Raw genomic sequence first — 24,796 nt, 5'->3', positions numbered from 1 at the left:
CATTATTCATAGTAGGCAAAAGGTGGAAACAAGCCAAATGTCCATCAACTGATGAGTGTATAAACAAAATACAGTATATCCATACAATGTAATATCATTTAGCCATATAACGAGATGAAGTACCGATTCATACTACAACACTGATGAACCTTAAAAACATTATGCTCAGTGAAAGAAGCCAGACACAAAAGGCCACCTATCCTATGATTCCTTTTATATGAGATGTTCAGAATGCTATAGGCAAAGCCATAGAGCCAGAAAGTAGATAAATGGTTTCAATGGATCAAGGTAATGAGGTAAATGGAAGTGACTGCTATGGGTATGGAGTTTCTTTTCAAATGCTCTGGAATTAGGTAGTGGTGATCGTTCACAATTTTGTGAATATACTGAAACTCACTGAATGTATACTTTAAAAGGGTGAATTTTATTGTATGGAAATTATGTCTTAATTTTTTTAATTACTATATTTCTCCTGAGCAGTCTACAGATTAAGTTCTGATAAAGCATAATATAACTTGCAAAAGAACATTATCATTAAAGCACATATTTACATATTTTGTTCCTAAGAAAAAAACAAAAGTAGTTTCACAATCAGTATTATAGATGGCATGAAATTTTACCAGTTTTAAGTATCAGGGCAGATGGATAAGGAGTCCTACGTTTCTCTCAAGTTATACTGTGAAGATAAATACGAGTTCATCACTTCCATTCTCTTGTTGGCTTCGTATGGACACTTCTCATTTAGATTGATCAGACATTTATTGTTCTGAAATTGAAGGACGAACCCGAAGTATTTTAACCCACACCCTTTCATTTGCTCTCTCGTTCTGCCCAGGCGCTACCTTTCCCGAGCCAGGTGGTGTACAACAGAGTTGGCAAGTGTGGGAGCCGGACCGTGGTCTTGCTTCTGAGAATCCTGTCAGAGAAGCACGGATTCAATTTGGTTACGTCAGACATTCACAACAAAACCAGACTTACCAAAAATGAACAAGTAAGTTGTCTTTGCCCATGGTTAAGTTGTACTTCGCTGCAATTCATTTGTGTAATTAGTGGGTGCCTTCTGGAAGACCCTTTGAGTCCCTAACAGATGAATACCAGAGTTATAATGTCATACTGTGTTTTTGCCAGAGGGCGGAAGGAAATTTAAGTTAAGGGTTCGGACAGAAGTCTTCAAACCAGGAAGTTTCCCTGAAGGGATACTTTTATTAAGACCAATGACAGCTAGAGTACTCTGGTCATTGTATATTTAGCTAACATTAGCAATGCTTAAATATCAGAGAGTTACACCACTGAGCTATAAATAATGGTGACATTTTGGGAGCAAAAGTAAGAAAACTTTATTTTAATATTTCTTCCTCTGTGTTTTCTCACAAGTGTCCTAAGTCTTTATGGTTATCATAAAGAGAAAACCCTCTTTGGTCCAGGAATTTTGTTGGTTGATGGGGACATGAGCTTCCTATTATGGTAAGTTCAGGGGATCTTGAGTCTCCAAAACAGCTTTTGGCATATTCACTGGTAACAAAAGAATTACCCCATTTCCCGGGAATAAATCTGCCCTAATACAGCTGAACCATACAAGGGTCATGCTGGTGGTAGTGTAGGAGTGCTAGGTTCTGCCAGGAAGCTATACAGACAGATTCTACTTTGTAAGCTTACACGAAGTAGGCTTAACCATCTCCATTGAAATACTTTGCTAATGCAGAAAATTAGGCCTAGTGCTCCCACAATCATTTTACAGGGTCAAGTTTGTTAGCCTGCTCTCAGAAAGTTGCTTCGGTCCCCTTAGGTATTTAGGATGGATGAGTAGCCACCATTGTAAGTCAGGGTTCTCCAGAGAACAGAACTAGTAGGATGGAGACATATCAATAGATAGATAGATAGATAATAGATAGATAGATAGATAATAGATAGAGAGATAATAGATAGATAATAGATAGATAGATAGATAGATAGATAGATAGATAGATAGATAGGAATAAAGGAAAGGAGATGTACTATGAGGAATTGGCTCATGCAACAGTGGAGGCTGAGAAGTTCCACCATCTGCCATCTGCAAGTTGAAAGCCCAGGAAAGCCATTGGTGTAATTGAGTCTGAGCTTGAGTGTGAAGGCCTGCAAACCAAGGGAGCCAATGATGTAAATCCCAGTCTGAGGGCAGAGGAATGTAAGATGAGATGTCCCAGTTTAGTCAGTGAGGCAGGAAAAAAAAAATCGACTTCCTCCTTCTTCCACATTTTGTTCTATTCAGGCCTTTGAGGGATTGGATAAGGCCCACCCATACTGGGGAGGGAAATCTACTTTACTGAGTCCACTGATTCAAATGCTCATCTCATCCAGAAACACCCTCATAGGTACACCCAGAAATATTGTTTAATCTGGGCATCCCTTGGCCAGTCAAACTGACACATAAAATTAACCATCACACCACTCAGTGACAAGGTAAGTTTGGGGAATAAACAAGGTATATGGTTGACTGTCAGGTTGAGACCATAATTATGGAAATTTCCACCCATGTCTGCTTCTTTCTGACATGATCTCCACCTTTGAGGCATTCAAAACCTCACACACAAAGGGAATATGCAATAAGCATTCCTGTCTCTCTTATCACGGGGGATGGTAGGACTGTTTTAAGTGCATAACACAGCCAGCAGTACTTGCTATAAAGCCTGTATGTTTAGTGTTGTCCACAGTATAGAGATTAAAATGCCCATTCCTTTGGAAACTTCCATTAAAGAGTCTCTGAGTAACAAGTCTAAATAGTCATTATCAATCAGCAAAAAATATTTTGAGATTACCCCTTGCAGGTTCTGTAGTAGGTGCTCAATAGAAAAATTATATTTGGTGACATTTAAGGATATCCCAGTTTATCAATAATTTTCATAGGGGTAGGTTCTCTTTGATTTCCTTACCTTACTGAAGAACGAATAAGATTAGGGCTGAAAGAGAGTGACTATCATAAATAGCCTATGCTATTTTCACTACCTGAAAGAGAGTGACTATAATAAATAGCCTATGCTATTGCAATTTTATTATAAATATAAAATTTGGTTTTCTTTTGAGTCTTTGGGTCTGCTTATCAGGTTAGACTTAAATGTTCCTATGTGGGGAAACTATGCTCAGTTCTTGAAGCCTAACAAAACACAGTAGCTGGATTTTAGTTCCCACTGCTGAAAAGTGTAACAACCCAGAGGGAGCAAAGTAACAAAAGTATTAGACCCTGAGATGTTCAGGAAGGCCCTAGAAGAGCAAGCACAAAATGTGAAATTTAAATATACTGTGGGATTTTACACAAATCAACCTACTTTGTTTCCTATGAGGAACTGTCAAGGGAAGAATTTAGATTAAAAATGAAGAATAATTTACCAACGGTGCATGAATTGTTAAATCTTTTAGAAGGGGTTAAAGCCAAAGTCATCCTTCTCCTCTAAAATAGAGGTTAGCTCTCATCTGTTTGGAATGACTGGCTTGTCTAGAAGCCAGGGAATAGACTAGACAATCTTTTAAGGTTCTTTCCAGCCCTGTGATTCTGTGATATATTTATACAACTTCTACCATAATCTGTGTATAATTAGTTGAAACATTTCTGATTCCTGTGGTCAGTGTGACCTAGAATATATTTCATTACTTAGTTATTCCAGATTCCTATTAAATTATAAAGCAAGTTTTAAAAACTTAAGGGAAAGGTAAAGATGTGGTAGAAAAAAACAAATAAACAATTTTGATGTATTTAAAAACAAACATAAGGATAGTGACAGTTGCCTCTCTGCAGCTAGCTGAGCAGGCTGTGACATACAAGGAGAGCCAGGAAATGCCAGGACAAAAAAAAACAAGTTTGAAGTAGCTCAAGAATGTTTAAAGAAACTCTTTTTCTTTTTACGTGCATCCTTTTTCTAAAGTTTCAAAGGGCGTGAAACAAGCAAAGAAAAAAATATTATTTTAACCTAACATATTCAAGAAATAATTTGTGGTGTGAATAGCTCCTCTTCTTGATAATTTATTAAAGGAAAAGGGGGTAAGTGATTTAGGAGACAAGTTAAAATTTTATAGTCAGTGGTTCTCAACATTACAGAGTAGAACTCTGAAAATGTGTTTCCATGGAAATACTGTTCTCTGGAGTTAATAACAATTCTGCTTCAGGTGCAGTACGAGTTAAACAGGCTCTTGTGGGCTGGCCCGGGACTCTCTCCACCATGTAGAACATTTCTTTTATGAGAAAATGTGTTCCAAGTTCCCAACTACTGACTTACAAATGAACTTCAGAAAAGTATCCACATATAAGGCTGGAATCATCTGTACCTTTGCATTCATACACAGTGGCACCTCTCTGCGCCAGAGTCAAATTCACACATACATTTCTCCCTGGAGGGTAGCTGTCATCACACAACACAAACACACACACACACACACACACACACACACACACACACACACACACCCATACCCATACGCACACATCCCCATTCAGTACTCGATTTTAAAAATCTATTTAATGGGATAAGACACTGAGGGATTATTAAAAAGGAAAGAGAACCTGAAAGACAGCAAATGTTAGAATGTCTATAAAAATCCCATTACATCTGGCCTTATAGAACTAGAAATGCCTTTGAAGTTAATATTTTAGAAAACTCTGCCTCAACAGAAGAACATGGACAGCTGGTGCTGGCCAAATTTTGGACCTTTGCAGGGCATATAATGCAAACCTAGGATGACATCATTTCATTTATGCTCTAAATCCAGATTTCAATTTCTTGGGCTAGTTTAGATAATTTCTTGGAAAATGGAGATTATGTGCAATCTAAAAGATAAAGAACTATTTTCCAGAAGACATGGGGCATGATTTCCAAAAGACTCATAACCATCTTTGTTAATGGTCTGACCCTATCTTTCAGAACGTTGCTCTAAGGATAACAAAAGTCAAAGTGTCACAGGCATATCACAGACATAAGAGTTCAAAATTATTTCATTCCGGTTGGAGAAAGGCAAAAATTGTTGGCATATGAGCCTAAAAGATGGAGAAAGCAAATACTTTTTCTATTTTTCTTTATACTGAAGCTATTGAGGATTCCAAATTGCAAACAGCACCTACTCTGCGCTGATTGTTTTACTTCATTATTTCATTTAACTCTTCTGGGCCTAAAACTGTACCAGTGAGTGAGTATGAGTTCCTATTTTATGGATGAGAAAACTAGGACAACCAGATGAAGTCACTTTCCAAATATAATAAAATGACTATCCATGGTACCTGGACTTGAACTTAGGCCTTCCCGAATCCAGGAGCCATTCTCCTAATGCAGTGGCTATCTGCTCTGGCTGCACAGCAGAATACCCAGCTGAGCCTTTTGAAACATACAGTTGCAATGGCCCTTCTCCTGGAGATTCTAGGGTAGAGTCCAGAAAACTTTTTTTTTTTTTGATCAAGTGCCACGGGAGTTACAGAGTTAAGGATCCCTGTCAAAACCATCATATCAGCATTTCCCTAAGTGTGTTACTGAGTATCCTAGTCCCCTAAGACACTGAAAAAAAAGAAAATACCATGATTCAATAAATTTGGGAAATGTTGTCCCCTTGTCCCACTCTAGGAAAGTCATGACAATTATTCACATTTTAAGGACTCTGAGAATTCTTTCAATTAAAAACAAAATGAAAAATCTGTTTAACCAGCTTTCACCTAGAGTTTCCCCGTCTTAGTTGGCCAGGGGACTCTTTGTGAGTGTTTGTGGCTCTCAGTTGCATCCCACAGAGCTCTCACAGTTTGGAGCTGGTGGACCAGCCTACACGGTTCCATCAGCCATATCAGTAAAGTCTACTCTTTCACTATAAACTCCACGTCTGCTCTGACTCTGTTCAACAGCCATTCAAATGACTAAAATCTTGAAAAGTATTCAAAGGGTAGAGGAGACAGAGCCCCTACGTCTGTGTGCTCTAGATTGCTTTAACCTCTTGGTCAGAAACAGAATTTCTTTATAGTGTTTTAACTTCCCTTCCCCACTGCTCTCACCCACTGCAAAGTACAAGTCTGTGACTACAAAGCATTGCGACTCGAGAAAGTGTGCCTAAAGAAACCATGTTAGATTTGGAAACGGTCTTGGGGCCATGGGGATTCCTCCTAGGCTTCCCTAAAGCAGGGTCAACGGCCTCTGTTTAAAGGCAAAGGTTCACTCATTTGTTTTTGAGGCAGGTCTCGCCATTGTTTCTTTATCCATTGTGATATATATTCATTGGAGACCTACTGTTATTGGTGTATACTGAGCACCAGACAGCACACTAGATGTTTGTGCATCTTACTTTAATCCTTTAAGCAACATTATTAGGAAAGTATTATCACCCTCTTTTATAGGAAAAAGTAAGTGCTCAAGAAGAATGTGGGAGAATAAGAATTGAAAGTGAACTGGGGTCAAATCCTGGAGAACCTTGAATGTTAGGCTAAGGAGATAGAACATTATTCATGGGCAGTGGGAGGTTAATAAAAAAAATTGGTTCTTAACTATCATGGGCATCAGAGTCTTCTTGGGAGCTTTTTCACAACACGTATTTCTAGGTCTTACTACAAAATACTGAGTTATATACTCTTAATGGTGGAGCCCACATATTTGTATCATGGGGGGGAAAAAATCCCCAATAGATGCTCATGCACAATTCTAGTGAAGAATCATTGCATGAAAGCCTCTAATTATTAGAAAGTTTTCTCTCTATTAAGGGGAATCCTCCACTAAGCAAGAAAAATTCCTTTTTCACCTGCGAATCCCTCAAAACTCTGGAGACATCTTATTTCCCCTGAAGTGTTATTGAGGGGTGTCTCCTCAGAAGCCTGCACATTTATCTCAGAAGCCTTACCCTTGCTTGAGACGTTTTGGAAAAGTCTCCTTAGAATGACCCTCAGAGTTTCCTGACTTTAGAGTAGGAGGGATGTGTCCACAGGCATCAGAGGTGCTCCAACCGGACTTTGGAAGCAAACCAAAAAGATGAGCTGAGTCCGTCTCCAGGCCACAGGGCTAAGTTCACCCAGTTCTGCAAACGAGGTCTTATCTTGGAGTCCTATAGACAAAAGCTGAGTCTGCTAATGAAAACTCAGTGGAAAGAAAAGCGGGAAAAAGAAAGAAGCAACAAGGCCTGAAAAATTAAGACGTTTTCTCCTCTCCTTCCAGTTGTAGCCACGAGATTGATTTTTCTCTATTCAGACGCAGCCTCTTAGCCTTGTTCACATCATTGCTCCCCCTGGTGGTCTTCTTCTTCATTGCAGGCATGTGTTGCACTGACTGCGCAGCTCCAAGCTGAAGGTGGGAAGATCATCCTACCTCCTGCAAGAAGGGCTTCCTCTTTGCAGGAGGAAGAGGGAAAGATAACCTGAGCCCACAGCCAACCTCCTGGCCTCTGAGGTTAAAGGACCAAGGAGTTCTCCTCTGACCTACTCCTTATTTGGCTTTGCTGTGTAAAAACATGCTTTTCTTTCATTTAAGATTTGTGCAAAATTATAGGGCATCTAGTTGTTCACGGGTGACTCAAGAATTCAGATCAGAGTAGGGTCAATACTCTGCCAGTTACCGCTGACGAGCATTTCCCAAAGAAGTCTTTTACTAACCAGCTGTGTTTGTAGAACTGCAGTGTAAAGGTTTTCTGCTCTATCATCTCAGGCAGTTAGGTTGACAGTGAAAGATTAAAAGCTACTGCCTGGCATATCCTCTACATTATAAATTCTGTTCGATTCTTGCCTCTTTTTTTAAACTTCAATTCTGTCTCATTCTCAGATGTGCTGTGATTTAACTTCTTCCTTTAGATCCATTCCGTTACATAGTTCTTTTTCTTTCTTTCTTTTTTTTTTTTAGTATTTTAAATTCATTCCTGGCTTGTTATAATATACTGTTTTCCTACCTAGAACTTTAAAAAATATTCTCTCTGGTGTTTTAATGCTTTTTAAAAAAATTATTTTTAATGCTTTTCCACCTGTTAGAACTTTCTTTTAACTTTTCAGCCCATCATATAAAAGGTAGAAAATTCATATCCCCTTAAACCCTCTTTAGTCTCCAGAGTTGTTTTGCTAACCGACCCCTTCCTCCCATCTTAACAGGTTATATATAGATTGAAAAGCAGTGGGAATGATAAGGAGATTGTAGCTTAGTGATAAGTAGCAGAATTTTTGGTGTCAGACAGACTTGGATTTGAATCCTGGCTCCAACTTTTTCTAGTGGTGAGACCGTAAGCAATCTATGTAGACTTTCTGTGCCTCAGTTTCTTAACCTGTAAACCCTGGATAATAATACTGAACTGGGCTTCCCTGGTGGCGCAGTGGTTGAGAGTTTGCCTGCCAATGCAGGGGACGCGGGTTCGAGCCCTGGTCTGGGAGGATCCCACATGCCACGGAGCGGCTTGGCCCATGAGCCACAATTGCTGGGCCTGCGCGTCTGGAGCCTGTGCTTGGCAACGAGAGGCCACGATGGTGAGAGGCCCACGCACCGCGATGAAGAGTGGCCCCTGCTTGCCGCAACCAGAGAAAGCCCTCGCACAGAAACGAAGACCCAACACAGCCATACGTACATACATACATACATAAATAAAAAAAGAATGTAATCAGACAAGAATAGCATTAAAAAAATAAAAAATAAAAAATAAATTAAAAAAAAAAAAATTAAAAAAAAATAATACTGAACTCACGGAGTCGTTTGAAGATGAAATGACGGTATGTGTATAAAGAGCATCTCGATACAGTGCATAGCCTGGGAACCACTCAGAAAATGATAGTTTGTTTGGTGTTGTTACATTCTAGATGTTGTAGTAGTGAAACTGTTAACTCCACGTGACACCACGGTAATGAAGGCACAGATCTACCCCAGAAAGGCTGAATTCATTGCCTTAGTGCTAATTCTGTTTTCAGTGAACTGTATATTTCTTAACTCCAAAAAAATTTTTCTGAAGAGGGTACTTCGTTGCATAAACAATGATGGGTATGTCTTCTATGTAGGCACCTGGGCTTGGCTTTCTGGGGGAGAAATAAAACCTGACCACAACCCTCAAGGAGCTTTCAAGCTGGTTCAAAGCCAGCACTCAAACTCAGCTATAATGTAACGTAAACAGATCATGTCCTGGAAAATTCTCACAGTACTGTGGGAAGTTAAAGAAGGCAATGTCATCTCTACCCAGAGATGTTCGAAACCAAACCCATTTCCCCTCACTTCTGGAGCCAGATCGCTTCCTCCTGCAGTGTTCCCCGTCTCCACCAATGGGTGCCACCGCATGTTCAGATCCCAGCCAGGACTCTGAGAAGGAAGCTCTGTTGACCACACCCTCTCCTTCCCTTCTGCTGCCAGCTGCCACGAGGCTCAGCAGATTCTCCCTCCTTAATGTACCCAGATCTCTCCGTTTATTTTCACTTCCACGCACTTCATTCCGTGGTTCTGAAACTGTTAAGCCGTAGACTCTCCTGGCGGGCTTGTTAAAACGCGGATTGATGGGCCCCACCTCCAGAGTTTCTCCTAATTCCGTAGGTGCGGAATGAGGCCTGAGGACCTGCATTCTTGTTGGACACATGTCCAGTTGATGCTGGTGCTGTGGGTGTGGGACCCCCACTGAGAAGTGACGTGTTCATGACCTCATCATTTCCTGTTGGGATTACTGCCGTCTTCCCAGCTAAGCTTTCTGCCTCTCTAATCTTCACCCTCTTCTTCACATTCTCCACCTGACCCTAGATCTGAGAGAAAAAAAATCCTTTCTGGCTGTGGACTGCCCAGAGGGTAAATGTCAAAATCCTTCATGTGACCTGCAAGACCCTCAATTACCCAGCTCGTACCTTCCTCTCTAGTTATCTGCTGCCTTGCTGATCCCATGCCTGACCTCCTGGCAGTTTTAATATCCGTGTCATTTTTGTGTTTTGTCCTTTGCATCCACTGTTCACTCTGTCTGCCATGCTGCGAGTCCCTTTCTTCACTTGTTAACTCCTGTGGGTCCTTGCAAACCACTTAGAAACACCTCCGTGGGGAAACATCACCTCTCCATCTGCAAGCAGGGACAGGTGCCTCACCTCCGTGCCTTGTACCCCATGGTGATTATCACATGATGGCCCCTGCCTGCTCGTCCACTTCTCCCCCGAGACTCTGAGCTTCCTGAAAGCAAGAACCTAATCTTTTATCTCTATAGCCACAACCCGGAGTGGCACATTGCCTGACAGAGTTGGAAATCAACGGATGGTGAATGAAAGGAGACATCCAGGAAGGCTACTGGGAGGAGGCGAGCATTTTAGCCAGATGTAAGAGTGATTAGGATTTGGACATGCAGCGAGAAGAGGAAGAACATTCTATAAGAAGAATCTTGAGCCTGAGCTTGGACATCAGTCTTGGACATGGTGTGAGGAAGGAATATGGAGGAGTCTAGTTTGGCTGGCCACAGGATGTGGGGTCTTGAGAGCCAGCTGAGGGAGATAGTAAAGACAGAATTAACATGACTCGGCAAGGGATTGAATATGGGAGTTCAGGAAAGACCCAGATCAAATGTGAGGATATGGAGAGTACCATTAACTGGAAAAGGAGTGAAGATGGGCGAAGATCAAGAGTGTGGTTTTGGCCAGGGTAGATTTGGGAACATCATTAGGACACATTCCACTGTCTTGTCTTTATGTGTCTTCCCACTGGTCTTATTCAGGTTTTGATGTCCAGGGCTTAGTAAGCACCCAATAAATGCTGAATGAATGAATGCAGTGGGATTAAAATAAAGATCAGCAGTGGTCCTGCATGAGCCAAGGAAAGGGAGACTTAGTTTCTTGGATAATTTTAGGTAGTGCTATTGCCACCCATGCAGATAAGAGTTGAACAAGAGAAAAGGCAGGCTGCTGGCAGCAATGGGAAGACCAAGAGGGAACTCAGGTGATGACCAGCGGGGGCTCAGGAGACAGTCGCTTGTCACTAGACATGGGGAAAGTTAGCGTTTGTGAAGACCATCATGTGATAACCGTGAACCTGATGTCTTATGGTACTTCACGTGGGTTTTCCTATTTGGTGTGCGGGTCAAATGCATGAGAGCTGAGATGTACTCCCTGACTTCCCTGTACTAATGCAATAAATGCGAGCATTAGTAACCTTTATTCTTTGTTTAAAGATCCGTCTCGAATGAGTTATGCCTTGTCACTGCTAATCCATTTTTCCTCGTGAAATAGACAGCTTTATGACTATTATGACACTGTTCTCATAATCTAACCACTACTGTTCTTCCATTAAATTTAACACATTGACATGTGTTTAGAGAATGTAATATAATGTTGAATATGTGAAAGAAACAGGTTTTCTTCTGACTTGTTTTTCCAGTCTTGTGCAATGCTAGGGTGCTTTCTCATATTATTCTTATGTGTGCAGAGAAATATCTGAAGAAAAATCATCTAAAGATTAAAGCATTAAATGGTCTTTATATTAAACATCCACAGTTATGCTTCTAAGCAGACATCCTCAGAGATCAGTTACCTTTGGTTGTGCTTTCAAATTGTTACCTTTGGTTGTGGTTGTGCTTCCGAAACGGTGATTCTACTGGTAGATCAACAAAAATCAAAATTTACAGTATGAAGGAAGCCGAAAGTTTTATCACCGAAAACAAGCGCCGGGGCATGCAGGGGGGATGTAGAGGATAAACAGTAGATAAAAAGGCAGGATTCAATTTCCTTTTACGCTCAAGCGTGGGGACAGGCAGACCATTATTTACCCGTGCCTGCCACTGACGAACAGAAGCATTGGTTACGAACTGCAAGTCATTTACTTTTAAAATTCAATTTCATTTCTTCAAACAGTCGTTGTGAGCACGAATATCTAATGAAAGGGTTTAGACAACGACGTCCTCATGTAACGATCTGTAAGTCATGCACTAGTTGGAATTAATTCATTTAAGAAATATATATTGGGCATTTCCGTGGATGTCAGCCCTGAGCTGGACAGCAGGGAACAAGGCAGACCAGGTTTCCTCTCATGCTTGAGACAAACCTGGAGTTCCAGACTCTGATTTTTTTATTGTTATTGCTCTTATAGTTTACACATGAATGACCGTTTTTGTTTCCAGTTTTCAACTTGAACTATTTTATAAAATGTGAAGTGCTGCCCTTCTGATGTCTATCCAAAGTAGCAATTTTCAATGTGCTTCTTAAAAATTCCAGTGTGTCAGCTTTGATGGGGCAAATTAGAAAATCTAAGGAAAGTGGAATTCAGGAAGTCAGGGAGTCATAAGAATGCTTGGAATTTCTAGCAGATTTTACTAAACATTTTCTGTATCATGACATGTTCCAGAAGACCGTAACTGTTAGTTTATACAAATTAAAACTACTTTTTGCCTTACTGATAACTGCAAATAAATAATTCAGATGACCACCCACCAAAAAACCGAGACTTTGTGTGTGTGTTTGGGGCGGGACGATGGGGGGTGGGGTGGAGGAGAGGATTGTGTGTTTCCTATGAAATACTTGCTTTGTAAATTTTATAATCAAAGAGAAAAATAATGAGGTATTGCCTCATTTTATTCCCACTTTTCAACTCTGCAGAACTAGTTTCGAATACTTCTGTATTTCCCAGTAAGATCATTATAGAAATGTAAAATAATAACCTTTGTCTTGATTTGACTTTAAAGGAGGGAATTAAAGGCATTTTCTTATTTGCATTTCGGTACAGCAACAGGCTGACTTCTCCAGCTAAAATTACTTAACCTGTCACTTTGTTTTCATGGTGGCAATCAACTAAATTAAATACAGGACTATACATTGGGATAGCTGTGTTTTATTTAGTAAGAAGCCTTATGTAAAGTTCATAAATGTTGCACAAAACACAGCTGTTTGGCCCTGGTCCAAGAGGTAATGAGGATAAAAAGAGTAGGGGAGATAACCTTTAGCTTAATATAGCTTGGTAAATTAGATCCTATATATGCTAATTTTGTACTTTTTTTAATAGATGGAACTGATTAAAAATATAAGTACTGCCGAACAGCCCTATTTATTCACTCGACATGTACATTTCCTCAACTTCTCAAGGTAAGATATTTTCCAGTTTAATGGTTCTTTCGTTTCTTTTCAGTACTTAGTCTCCTTCTAACAAACAATTACTTTAAAATCTACCTTCATTTCCTAGGTAGTGTAATTGCCCTTCAAAAGGCATTTTTAATCCATTTATTTTTGCTGTAGAGGGATCAAAATCTGAAATATTTGGACAGAAGTTCATTTCTTTCTAGAATATTAATCTTAAATCTTGTGGAAACTTGAAATTATTTTTAACGAGAAGCCGTTTGACACGATAGTTCTCTCTAAAAAAAAATTAGGTTTTGTATTGAAACAAAATAGGCAAGAGATGGATATTTTAGCAGACATATTTCATTGCACATTTTTATACAATTTGAACTCGCACAGGACTCTGGCAGTAACTTAGTGGTGGAATTATGTGTATTTTATAGGGTCCAAAACGTTAGGACCAGCCTCTCTACCTTTTTAATACTCCATTTGATTACTCTAAGCCTTGCGTGTTTGATGCTGGTGGGTATTCTAGAAATCTGCTTTTTTCTCCAGCTGCAGGGACCTTTTGATAATAATGCAAATCTTCGAATTTATGTGTTTAGACCCTTGAGCTGTCAAGTTGCTAACTGCAAGTTCTGGGCAAGTTCCTCTCCTCCCCCGGAATCCATTAGCACAGGTTGCCTTGTCAACTGTGCCAGGAGTTCTCAGATTCCTCCTCGCAGGCTGGCCTGTCTGAGCTCACAGTTGGTTTGGGCTGACAGAGCACTGGGTCCAGGGGCAGATCTGCTGACCAGCCCGGGACCCTGGGCCTCCCTCATCAGCCATCTGACAGGCACTTCCCTCACTGCTTTTCCCGTGGGGATAACGGGACCTCATAGGCCCACAGGAGGGTCCTGCTAGCTGTGCTGACCTAATGGCCCCGAGGGCCGGGCCACCAGGGAGGCCTGAGTTTGCACTGGGCAGGCACTTTGGCTGCCCTGCCCCAGGATGCCTAACAGTCTGCCGGGGTGGGAAAAGGTTTTCGCCTTCAAAGCACTTTCCTGCTGTGCAGCAGGCCCTGTGCAAATGAAGTGCAAAGAGAATGAGATTCAGCAAAGCAAGTTATTAAACAGCAAAGAGGAGTTGCTGCCTTATCTTTGAAAGCAAGTTTCCTCTGAAGTTTCCCCTGCCTGTCTGATACCCAGAGTCCCCTCGGGTGGTGAACAGGTGAGGAGGACACCTGCGGATTATCCTCAGTGGCCCAGGGCTACAGCGTCCAGGAGAGCTGAGTGGGTCTCCAGCTACATTTCTAAAGTGGCTTGTCACTGGACTGTTTGGGGTACGTGCCCTGCCTCTCACTTCCGGTGGGCCAAGAACATATAATTAGACATAATTAGATAATGAGGACTGGGTAGCTATTTCGGGCCTTGTGTTTTATGACTTGTAGACGGCAGAGCACGGACCCTCTGACCCCTTGCTTCTCTCATGCGCTTCCTTCCCTCCTTCCTGCGTCACCCCTGACGTCCTCAAGCCTCATTCATTTCTCCTTCCTCTTTTTTTTAAACTTTTTATTGGAGTATAGTTGATTTACAATGTTGTGTTAGTTTCAGGTGTACAGCAAAGTGAATCAGTTATACATATACATACATCCACTCTTTTTTAGATTCTTTTCCCATATAGGTCATTACAGAGTATTGAGTTGAGTTCCCCATGCTATACAGTAGGTCCTTATTAGTTATCTGTTATTTTGGGTTTTTTTTAGAAGGTATTCTTTTTTTTTTAAATGTTTCTTGGCTATTGGATTTCTACTTTTTTTTCCCTTAATTAATTAATTAATTAATTTTTGGCTGTGTTGGGTCTTCATTTCTGTGCGAGGGCTTTCTCTAGTTGCGGCAAGCGGGGACCACTCTTCATCGCAGTGCGCGGGCCTCTCACTATAGCGGCCTCTCTTGTTGCGGAGCACAGGCTCCAGACGCGCAGGCTCAGTAGTTGTGGCCCACGGGCCTAGTTGCTCCGCGGCATGTGGGATCTTCCCAGACCAGGGCTCGAACCCGTGTCCCCTGCATTAGCAGGCAGATTCTCAACCACTGCGCCACCAGGGAAGCCCCCAGTTATCTGTTTAATATATAGTAGTGTGTATATGTCAATCCCAATCTCCCAATTTATCCCTCCCCCTGCTCCTTACTCCCTGGGAACCATAAGTTTGTCAAACTTCATTCATTTACTCCTCTTGCTTCAAGGGCAAATCTTTACAACCAAAACAAATTGCAACACAACTAATTTTAATCAGGATAGTGTAGCACTCTAGTGACAAGCCAACACCAATATCTTAATTGGATCAGCAGAGCCGGGCACAGCCTGGTGGCCATATTTTATCATGGCCTACACTACCGAGAGTTTAATCTTGATTGATTTAGTTCTGAAAGAAAAAAAAAAATGATGAACACCTTTTAGAAGACACCGCATTTCCGGAAGCAGTGTCAGCCTGGCTGTCAGGACCTCTGGCTGTCAGACCTTCCTGCTGACCATAGGCTCGGCGAACAGTTTAACCTTTTGAGGGGAGAGGGTCTCCGTTTTCCCATCTATAAAATAGGGACAGTTCCTGCCCACCCCTGGTTTGTAGGGATGCTCGAAACACGTGAAGGAAAGCCTTTGAAGTTCTTGGAGAGAAGGATATTATGTGTACTCCGAGTGGCATTTAAAAGGCATTTCTGTAGAAGCCTCAGTCTGAGCCCCCAGTTTGGCTCCTGTCCCAGTGCAGCCTGGCAGCGTCTCTGTCTCTAATGTAACGCCTTGAGGACAGGGCCCTGCTGTCGCTGGTTTCTCCTCCCTCGATTCCATTTTGTTCAGTTAAATACATACATATTGACGACCCTCTATCGCTGGACCCTGCGCTAGGACTGGGGCTTCTGCAGTGAACAAGAAATGCTGTCCATGCCTTCAGGGAACTGTAAGTTCTTCGTCCATTAAGGAAGAAGCAGCAAAGAAACATGATGAGCTTTAGGAGAAAGACTCAGTGGGTGTCCCCTAGGGGAAGTGGGAGGGCAGGACCCTCCCTCCTGGAGCAGGAGCCATTGCTGCTGGGCTGTGAGGGATGGGTCAGCTTTAGACAAATGAAGGGGAAGGGCACTGGTGGCCCAGGAACCAGCCTGAGCAAAAACTGAACAAAGAGAAGGATGGAAAGGAATCCCGGAAATGGGAGCACAGCAGGAATGGAACGGTAGTGAAGAGTTTTAAGCAGGAAAAAGTAGAGACTGGCCTGATCAGCTCGAAAAAACCCATGCTGACTATGGGTTCAATCTCATTCTCTCTTCCCATCCTACATGCACAAGGCCCGGGACCTCAGCTACAAGACCTCCATAAGCATAAACAGAAGGACACGTTGAATTTTAATACATTACAAGACTATTACACTCATTGAACATGGGAATTTAAGCCATCAGCTTTTCTTTTTCAAGGGAATAGCTTTATTTAAAGAAAATTTCTTGGGTATAAATGGCAAACTGTGGGCATACAAGGAAAGCCCCCAAATACACAATTAATAGAGAAAAACAACTATGTTGGGACTTGTTTAGAGGGATTTCACAATACTTTTAAAACTGAGTTCTGTATTTTGAATTATAAGGCATAGAGATAATTAGGCTGCTCTTAAGACACCTACCCTGATCTTTGCTGACACGCATTGTTTCACAATAATGAGGTTATTAAGAGAAGAATTGGCGCTGCAACCTAATATTCTGTATTCATGCTTTATGTCTAAGTTTCCTTACATTCTTGACATGCAGCAAAACACTTGCTGGGAAGTGGAATGTAAGAATGAAAGTCTAACCTCCTTCCCAACACCTTCTTTTGTACATTTATGTTCTGAACTCTTGAAGTGTACGGCATTATACCAAAATGAATTGCCCCTTATTTCTTTTTCTCCATTAAGTATGGCATTCTTGTCTGGAATTTAGATACTCTGAGTGATGTAAAATTCTTTCCTGTGAGTTTTTGGTGATTCAATAAGTTTCATTTATTCATAACCTAGGCATCTTGTCCTGTCCCATTTTTTCTCTTTTTCTTTTAGACCTAGAAGGAACAATTTCACCATATCCATTTTTATTAATTCAACCATAGAAAGCAATACTATCAGACCAAAACAGTGCTTTTGTAGTTGCCTCGGGGAAGGCTTCCTGCCAGAGGAGATAAACACTACGAGGTCAGCAGAAACCTCAGATCAATTTGGGTTCGTGAGGTTTTCCACTGCTCTTTCACATGGTTTTTGAGCTACCTGAAAGTTCAGGCCAGACAAGTGTTTTTCACCTGGTCCACCTGGAGAAGTGAGTCAAAATTACCTCGGCCTAAAAGATGCTACTCTTTGTTGTGATGTTTAAGTAGGATGTTTAATATTTTTGTACTCTGGTTTCATGTGTCTGTTCCCAGTTGTTGAAGTCACCTAAAGAATTAGAATTTTTGAAAAAGTTCAGCCTCCTAACATCATCTCTTTAAGTATGTCTTAGATCATCAAGACGGTGACAGACAATTCAATTTGTCTTCCCCCCTCCTGCCCCATTTTGTTTTCTAAGATTATTTTTTGGCTGGGGGGGGAAGTAATTTTTTTCCTATCTACAATTCCCCTCGACCCCCAACTTGGGTCTTGCAGGGAAAACACTGTGGAGGTTTGTGTCAGAGCACAATGCTATGAAAATAGCCCAAGCGAATTATGAGATATCAATACACTAACTGATCTCAAACCACCACTACTCTTAACCTTTTTCCGTGTCTCTTCCTTTCTCACCCATAACCCCCTTACCCTTCTTTGTGTCCATTTCTCTTTCCTTATTTGTCTCTGATGGTGGCTCCAATGCCAAAACTAACTTGCAAAAGCAAAACATTTAAAAATCAATCAATCACTGCAGAAGTAAGTAGGGTGTGATGTGCAAGGACACAATGTGAGTTTTGGACACTTTCTTTCTTCCCTTGAAGGGAGGTCTTAGTTACTGATGTGAACAAAGTCTGCCCTCTGATGGCATCATTTAACAAAACAAATCCGATCTCGCTAATTCCATAATTCAAACGGGTTTCCACATCTTATTTCTAAATGTTGACTTTGTTTTCATTCTCATTAGCAAAGTCATCCATTTTAATTGTGTCCTGCAAATCTTTTGTAATAGTGACAGGCGCCTCAAGCTCTGAAGAGAGTGTCAAAATAAAACTGATATTAGCACTTATTGAGTGCTATCTTTACCTGCTTAGACAGAGCCCAGAAGTTTGATTTTCAGAATGAGAGTCTTCTCTCAGTTTATCCTGTGAAGACATGGCTGGACTCATCTTCTGAAAATGGCGCTCTCCGCCTCCCTTTTCTCTTTTCCCTCCACAGCAGGTGGACTCTGCCGCCCGTGAACCCACACACGTGGCTGGCCCGGCAGGGGGTAGTATGATCTGGACTTGCCCTGAGCCCATCTCCCTGCACACCACGAAGGGCTTCCCCCTTGTCCTCTATTTGCTTCCATCAAGTCATCTTCCTCTCCCAGCAGGAACCTTACCTCCAGTGTCCCAGCTGCCCCACCCTCACTCAGCAGAAGCTCCCACCTCTCTTCCCTCAGGACACTCAGGGAGCAGAGAGTAGCTCAGACTCTGCTTGCGTTTTGTGATGGGAGGCTCTGTCCTGGGCACCAAGGACCAAAGTGTCCACTGAATAAGGTTGTGAGGACGGAGGGCGGCCCTTCCTCCCCGTTGCAGCAATTGACCATTAACTAACCATCTTCCCCCTCCTCCACCTGCAGGCAGCCCCTTATGCTGCCCCCCCCAAACAACTATATCCTTTTCCACGGTGGCCTTTCTCTCACTTCAAAGTGTCTCCTTCCTCACTGACAGGGATCAAAGCATGGGCCACTAGCCTTGGGACACTTCCTTTTTTGATGTGGGTGGCAGCACAGGAATAACCTCTACTTTTAGGCCAGGGGTGAAAAATACAGATATACTTTCAGTAGAATGGAAATTGCCAGGGGTAAGGAGGAAGGAGGGGAACGGGATTTATTGTTTACTGGGCACAGAATTTCAGTTGGGGACGATGAGAAGATTCTGGAGTTGGACGGTGGTGATGGTGGTACAACAGTGTGAATGTACTTGATGCCACTGAACTGTACCCTTAAAAATGGCAGAAAGGGTAAATTTTATGTTATGTGTATTTTAGCACAAGTAGAAATTGTATATATGTATACTTTCAAATGCTGTTTGCACTCATAGAAAACTCTACTGTAGTAGGAGGACAAAATAGTCTTAACTCTCTAGAATAATTTTTTTTTCACTTTCATGCTTTATTGAAAGTAAAATATGAATCAAAGACAGGTATTGGTAAGCAGGTTATGTCTCTAAAGAATTACTTTTAGTTCAGAACAGAATGTTGTCCCATCTCCTGTGACACAAATCCTTTGCGGACCAATGCATCTGGCATGAAACTCAAGCAAGGAAATGTAACAGAACTTTATTCCCTCCCGTGCCTATAAATCTTATATGTAAACATGATTTACTGATACTGCTACTAAACTTTTTCAATCTTTACTTGCCCATTTCCCCCCCACCCCCCTTAAATATAAAATTTGAAACATTTCCTTCAAGTCTGATGGCCTTCAGTGCAATCTGCTATATTTGACATAAGGCATTTGGGGACAGTCACTTTTGAATAGTTTTCTGCCTTGCAGAGGAGTCACGTATATAGTTTTGGCTTTAAGTCTTGTTATTTAATACATGCAGTAACGGCCCAGGAAGAATATCATCAGCAATCTGATGAAAGTGTACCTAAAATTCTTTCCCAAGTGCTTTGTGTAGCTACTGGGAGGTGACTAGTGTTGATTGAAGGGTTGATCCATGGAGGTAGCTGTGTGGGGAGAATGGTGAAGAAAATCCTCAGAATGAGACATTCAGGAATGCACGGAAGAAGTGAGAACGATGCAGTTATTATTTCTAGAGAATTATGTCCTGCTTTGGACCTTCATCTTCTCATCAGAAAATCAAAGACAGAATACGGTAAATTTGCCGAGGGTCAGAAGGAGACCCACAGGGGTAATTAAAGAGTTGGTAAACATGACCTCTGAACAGATATCAGTGAAATTGGAAATACCTGCTATTTTAGGATGCCTGGAAAGAGCTCGAAATATGCAGTGGTTATTGTGGTGACCAAGGACAAAGAGGGGGTCATCAGCTGTGGTCGGCTCAGGTTTTTTAAAAACTTGATAAAGATGAAATTAGGGCTATAGATTATAAAATTAAGGGAAATGAATCTCAAGACCAATGCTAAAGGGATTTCAAAAAGAAACACACGCAAGAAAACGTTAAAGGAGCTGAGAAGGCTAAAAGTTGTAAAAGCATCTGAAGAGGAGCTGATCCCTTGTGTCGAGTGGATCAAACCAAAGGAAATGTGCACAAAAGGAAGATTAGGAATTTCGGTGGAGCGTAACAAGGACGCCTCAACTGATGGGCTTCACAGGGAGGCTGTGGAATCTCCTCTCAAGGGTTTTAAAAAATAAGGCAGAGTGTTGTGCTTCCTGGGAAGGCGGGGGAGGGGCGGGGGGAACAGTCAGTTCAGGTGACCCAGAGACCTTCCAAGGGTGACCTGGACTTCTGACCAGAATTTTAAAATTACTGAGAGAAGACAAACTGATCCTGAGAGAGGATGGGATGAGGCTGGGACATTTGTTTCCCTTCTCAAGCCCAGGGACACATGGGTGGTGTTTGGCCCCTTTTGTGTAACTGACATGTCACCCCAGATTTTGCCAGTTTGGGAAGGAGCTGTGTGTCCTAGAAAAAGGATGAGGGTTGGTGGTCTGAAACCATTATTACTGTCATTTTCTGCAAAAGGAAAGATATGTATCAGATACCTCTCTCACAGTTAGAAATTTCTAGAGAGGCTATTACAGTATCTGATACTATTTGACAATAAATTCCTACATTGTCTAAAACTTCTTCTGGAAATCTTGCATTGGGTCACAATGTGCAGACAGGAGCAGGTCACCCCGGCTCGACAAGCCTTGTCATTCTTCTCATCTATAGCCTGCAGTGGCAGGTGGCTGTGACCAGGCTGAGAACATGTGGTAGTGGGCAGCCGTGCGTGGACCCACAGCACCGGGCGCTGCTGCTAATTAGCGGTAACAGTCATTCCTCACATGACCGTGGAAGCACAGTTGAGGTTTTTAATAGCATGTTGCAATTTGAGGGTTGAATTGCATTCACATCTGGTATGCAGGCTTTGTCTTTCTAATCCCTAACCCTATTACTTTAGTTGCTGTTTATCATAGATATGAAACCCAATTTAATTCAAAAGAGGAAGATACAACCAGGATGATGGTGGTTCGCGGTGGTTGGCACAGCTGACTTCTGGCACTAGTTAGTTGTTCGCCCAGCTGCGTGAACATCACCTCGTGTACATCTGGGATCTGACAAGAGTCGTGTTGGGATGACTGACCCTGCTCCTGAGTGGTGTGTTTTCCAATGTGGTATATTCGAGGAGTCCAGAATCGCGTTCACGCATCCTGGCGCCTGAAATCACACCATCGGAGAGTCCTTCCTTCCTGTGCCTTTGGATTCTTCTCTCTGAAGATTCTCTTTTAAAACGCAAAGACCTGGAGGGACTTCCCTGGCAGTCCAGTGGTTAAGACTTCGCCTTCCAATTCAGGAGGTGTGGGTTTAATCCCTGGTCGGGGAGCTAAGATCCCACATGCCTCGCAACCAAAAACCCAAAACATAAAACAGAAGCAATATTGTAACAAATTCAATAAAGACTTAAAAAATTGTCCACATTAAAAAAAAAAACAAAAAAACCTGGGGAAAGCGTTCTATGTATCAATACGCAAAAAACAATTGGTGGCTCGTTGTGTCTACTTTCCTTTACCACAGAGCCCTGTGATAGTGGCGGAAACTTGCAAACTCAGAAACATCCACCCATGGTGTCGTCTAAGACGATGCCTTCATTGGTTGAGCACCTACTGCGTGCCACACACTGTCTAAAGGACATTGTTCCTGGCTTCTGGAGGCCCATAGTCTGATGGGAGAGGCAGACGTGTACACACAGTGTGGAGAGAGCATTTGAGCCAGAGGAGGGAGGGATCGACACAAGGATGGGAGTCAACTGCGGAAGGATGTGATGGTGATTCTGGGCTGGGTCTTGAAAGGTGAACAGTCTGCCAGCTGGAGAGGTGGGAGCAGGGTCGTGTCAGTTTGTTTTCTCTGAGCTCTTTCTGACCCCTGCCAGAATGTCTAGGCGTCCTCATCGGAAGGTCACGGGGTGAGAGAAGCCTGTGGGTCCCTCAGGAGGTCCCCAGAGCAAGACCTCTGCCCAGAGCCTGGAGAGTTCTCCCAGGCCCTTCAGGGTCACTGCTTTCAGGCAGTTCAAAGAGACAGGGGAAGGAATCCGTAAGACAAATTCAGCCAACCTGATCCTTTTGCCTGGCGAAGGCCTCGCTCTTGGGCCAGAATTCAGTGCATTTGTCTAGTGCCTTTGTGGAAGGAATTAAAATGGCACACTTAGATATTTGCTTTATTTTTATCTAAAACCCCTTGCCATCATTTGAGGATAATTATATTGATTTTTGTTGTGTTCATGTTATCCCTTACACTGTTACTTTTCTCAGCTTTGGCATCTTCTTTCCATGGTTCAGAGCACAGATTCTGGAGTCAGACTGCCTGGGTTCATATCCGGCAGCCACAAGTTACGAGCTCCCTGCCTCCGTTTCCCCCCGTGTAAATGGGGATAATTATGATTTCTACTCCACTGAGGTGTTGGGAGGGTTTGGCGAGTCGGTTACAAAGTATTTACAGCAAGGTGAACAGGGAGCGTTTAATAAATGTTGGCTGTTAGTATCCACTTCCTGCAGACCCCCTTATCTGAGACTGTTTGAATTAGAATGTAGAATAAGTACCATTTCACCCAAGGAGACATTTGGAATTTACCAGGCAGTCCAAACATTCCTTGAGGGCCAGTGGAAATACAACACCCAGTTCAGCGTGGCCCCGCCCTCAGGAACCTGCAGCCTCCTGAGAAAACGAGACCGCATCTATACCTTCACGTTGACAAATATCGCAGTTTGCACAGCCCTCACCGCCTCTCAGCGGGTACCTGGACGGGCACCTCCCGCAGGATAGTAAGTGCCCCTCAGGAAACACTGCTTGCTGATTAGATTGTTCACTGGCACCTGAGCAGACATGGTCTTCTGAGGATGATATATTAACCTAGAGGGGAGCCAGTATCTAAGTGGGCTTGATTTTCCTCCCGAAGCGATGGCTTGTAACCAGCTGCATGTTTGTGTGCGTCATAGGTTTGGAGGAGACCAGCCTGTCTACATCAACATCATTAGAGACCCTGTCAACCGGTTTTTATCTAACTATTTTTTCCGTCGATTTGGAGACTGGAGAGGAGAACAGAATCACATGATCCGTACCCCCAGCATGAGGCAGGAGGAGCGCTACCTGGTAAGTCCTGTCGCCTCGAACAGAGGGCCCCTCCCCTCCCCATGGCTCCCCACCCTATCCACGAGCTCCATGCGATGAGGGCACGTCCTCAGGGAGCAAGTTTTTGCCAGTGAGAAGTTAATTTTACAGATGACCCAGATCTTAACGCACATTTTCTCAAATGACTTTGTAGTCTTTTTTTCCTCAGTTTGTCTTGAGTGCTCGGTTTTAGGTCCCAGAGAAGAAATAGTCTTTCCCAGGGAATCCTGACCAGCACTATTGTCGTTTTGGTGTGTTTGGGGATTTCTCTGAAAAGGTCACAAAGTACTTTCTCATACTTCATGCCATTCAATTCCCGTGACAGTCCCATGACGGAGGGGTATTTTCAGATGAGAACCCTGAGATTCCAAAAGGATGTGAGCACAACCATGACTGACGGTTTCCAGGTCCTCTGACTCCAAGTCCAAGGTCCTTTCCACCATAGCACAACAGAATCAGGCATCTTGGCAAAATCAGTTTGCTTTTCTGGACCTTGTTTTGGGACCCTCAGCTTCATAGGGATGTTCATTTTGATCCCAGTAATTGTTTCCACGGCTTGGAGTTGGTGACAGATGAAAGTAGTGCATCTTGCAGCCAGCACCAGAATAAAAGATGCGTTTTCCCACTAGTTTGTGACCTAGATGGACAAACACTTGCTGAGTGGCTTAGAGCCTCAGCCACTAAGGTGTTAAAGAGGCTGAAATGCTGGTCTCTGTCTGAGAGAGCCCGTCAGACACAGAGAGACGGTCCCGGGCTGTCAGGCACAGCGGAAAGAGAAGGATGCATGGAGGGCTCTGTGCAGATCTGCTTCCGCGGCTGGCGTGTAACACAGAGCCCGTGCCCACCGCTGGTGCGTGCACTGCAGCATCCTCGAGCTAAAGAAGAGTATCGTTAGTCCCAGTTCCAGCACAACGCCAGAACTTCTCTTTCCTCATTTGATTTTAAAAAGCATGATAAACCTATGTGTTTGGAGGATGGAGCATTTTTCGATAATGTCATTTCATGTCTTAAAATTCACAATTAGAGTTGAGAAAACTGAGATGCACAGAAGTTGATTATCGTATCCAGTGCTATGCAACTAGTTATAGATGGGCCAACACTAGAAACCAAGGCTTTTCACTCACCATTCAGCATTTGTTCAACTACCTAATGCTTCAATGAAATACTCTGATGGTATATTTTTAAAGTGGCTTTTACTTCTTTTTCTTTTTCACTTTTGATGGCAAAAACCCTGATCTTTTTCTTTAAACTACATGTTATGAATATGGCTCTGTATTTTTTTATTCAGTGAGAAGTACATATTCAGAGTATAGAACCACTTACTAGAGGAATAATGTCTTTATAGTTTGTATTGGACCTGATTAGTATTATATGTTTTTTTGAAAACAT

The 24,796-nt window shown here is 42.4% G+C and overlaps 1 protein-coding gene across 2 annotated transcripts in view; it reads left to right on the top strand.

The window, feature by feature from the left end:
* UST (uronyl 2-sulfotransferase) overlaps positions 1-24,796 on the top strand; it is a 294,146-nt gene that overhangs the window by 166,356 nt on the left and 102,994 nt on the right. For both annotated transcript variants that reach the window (XM_007196899.2, XM_057528045.1), the window contains exons 3-5: positions 836-991; positions 12,906-12,985; positions 23,236-23,389. In XM_007196899.2, coding sequence (XP_007196961.1) covers positions 836-991; positions 12,906-12,985; positions 23,236-23,389 — 390 coding nt within the window. The remainder of the gene's footprint in view (positions 1-835; positions 992-12,905; positions 12,986-23,235; positions 23,390-24,796) is intronic.

The sequence above is a fragment of the Balaenoptera acutorostrata genome, chromosome 14 (assembly GCF_949987535.1).
Source record: "Balaenoptera acutorostrata chromosome 14, mBalAcu1.1, whole genome shotgun sequence".
NCBI classification, from domain to species: Eukaryota; Metazoa; Chordata; class Mammalia; order Artiodactyla; family Balaenopteridae; genus Balaenoptera; species Balaenoptera acutorostrata.
This window is presented reverse-complemented; position numbering and strand designations above follow the sequence as displayed.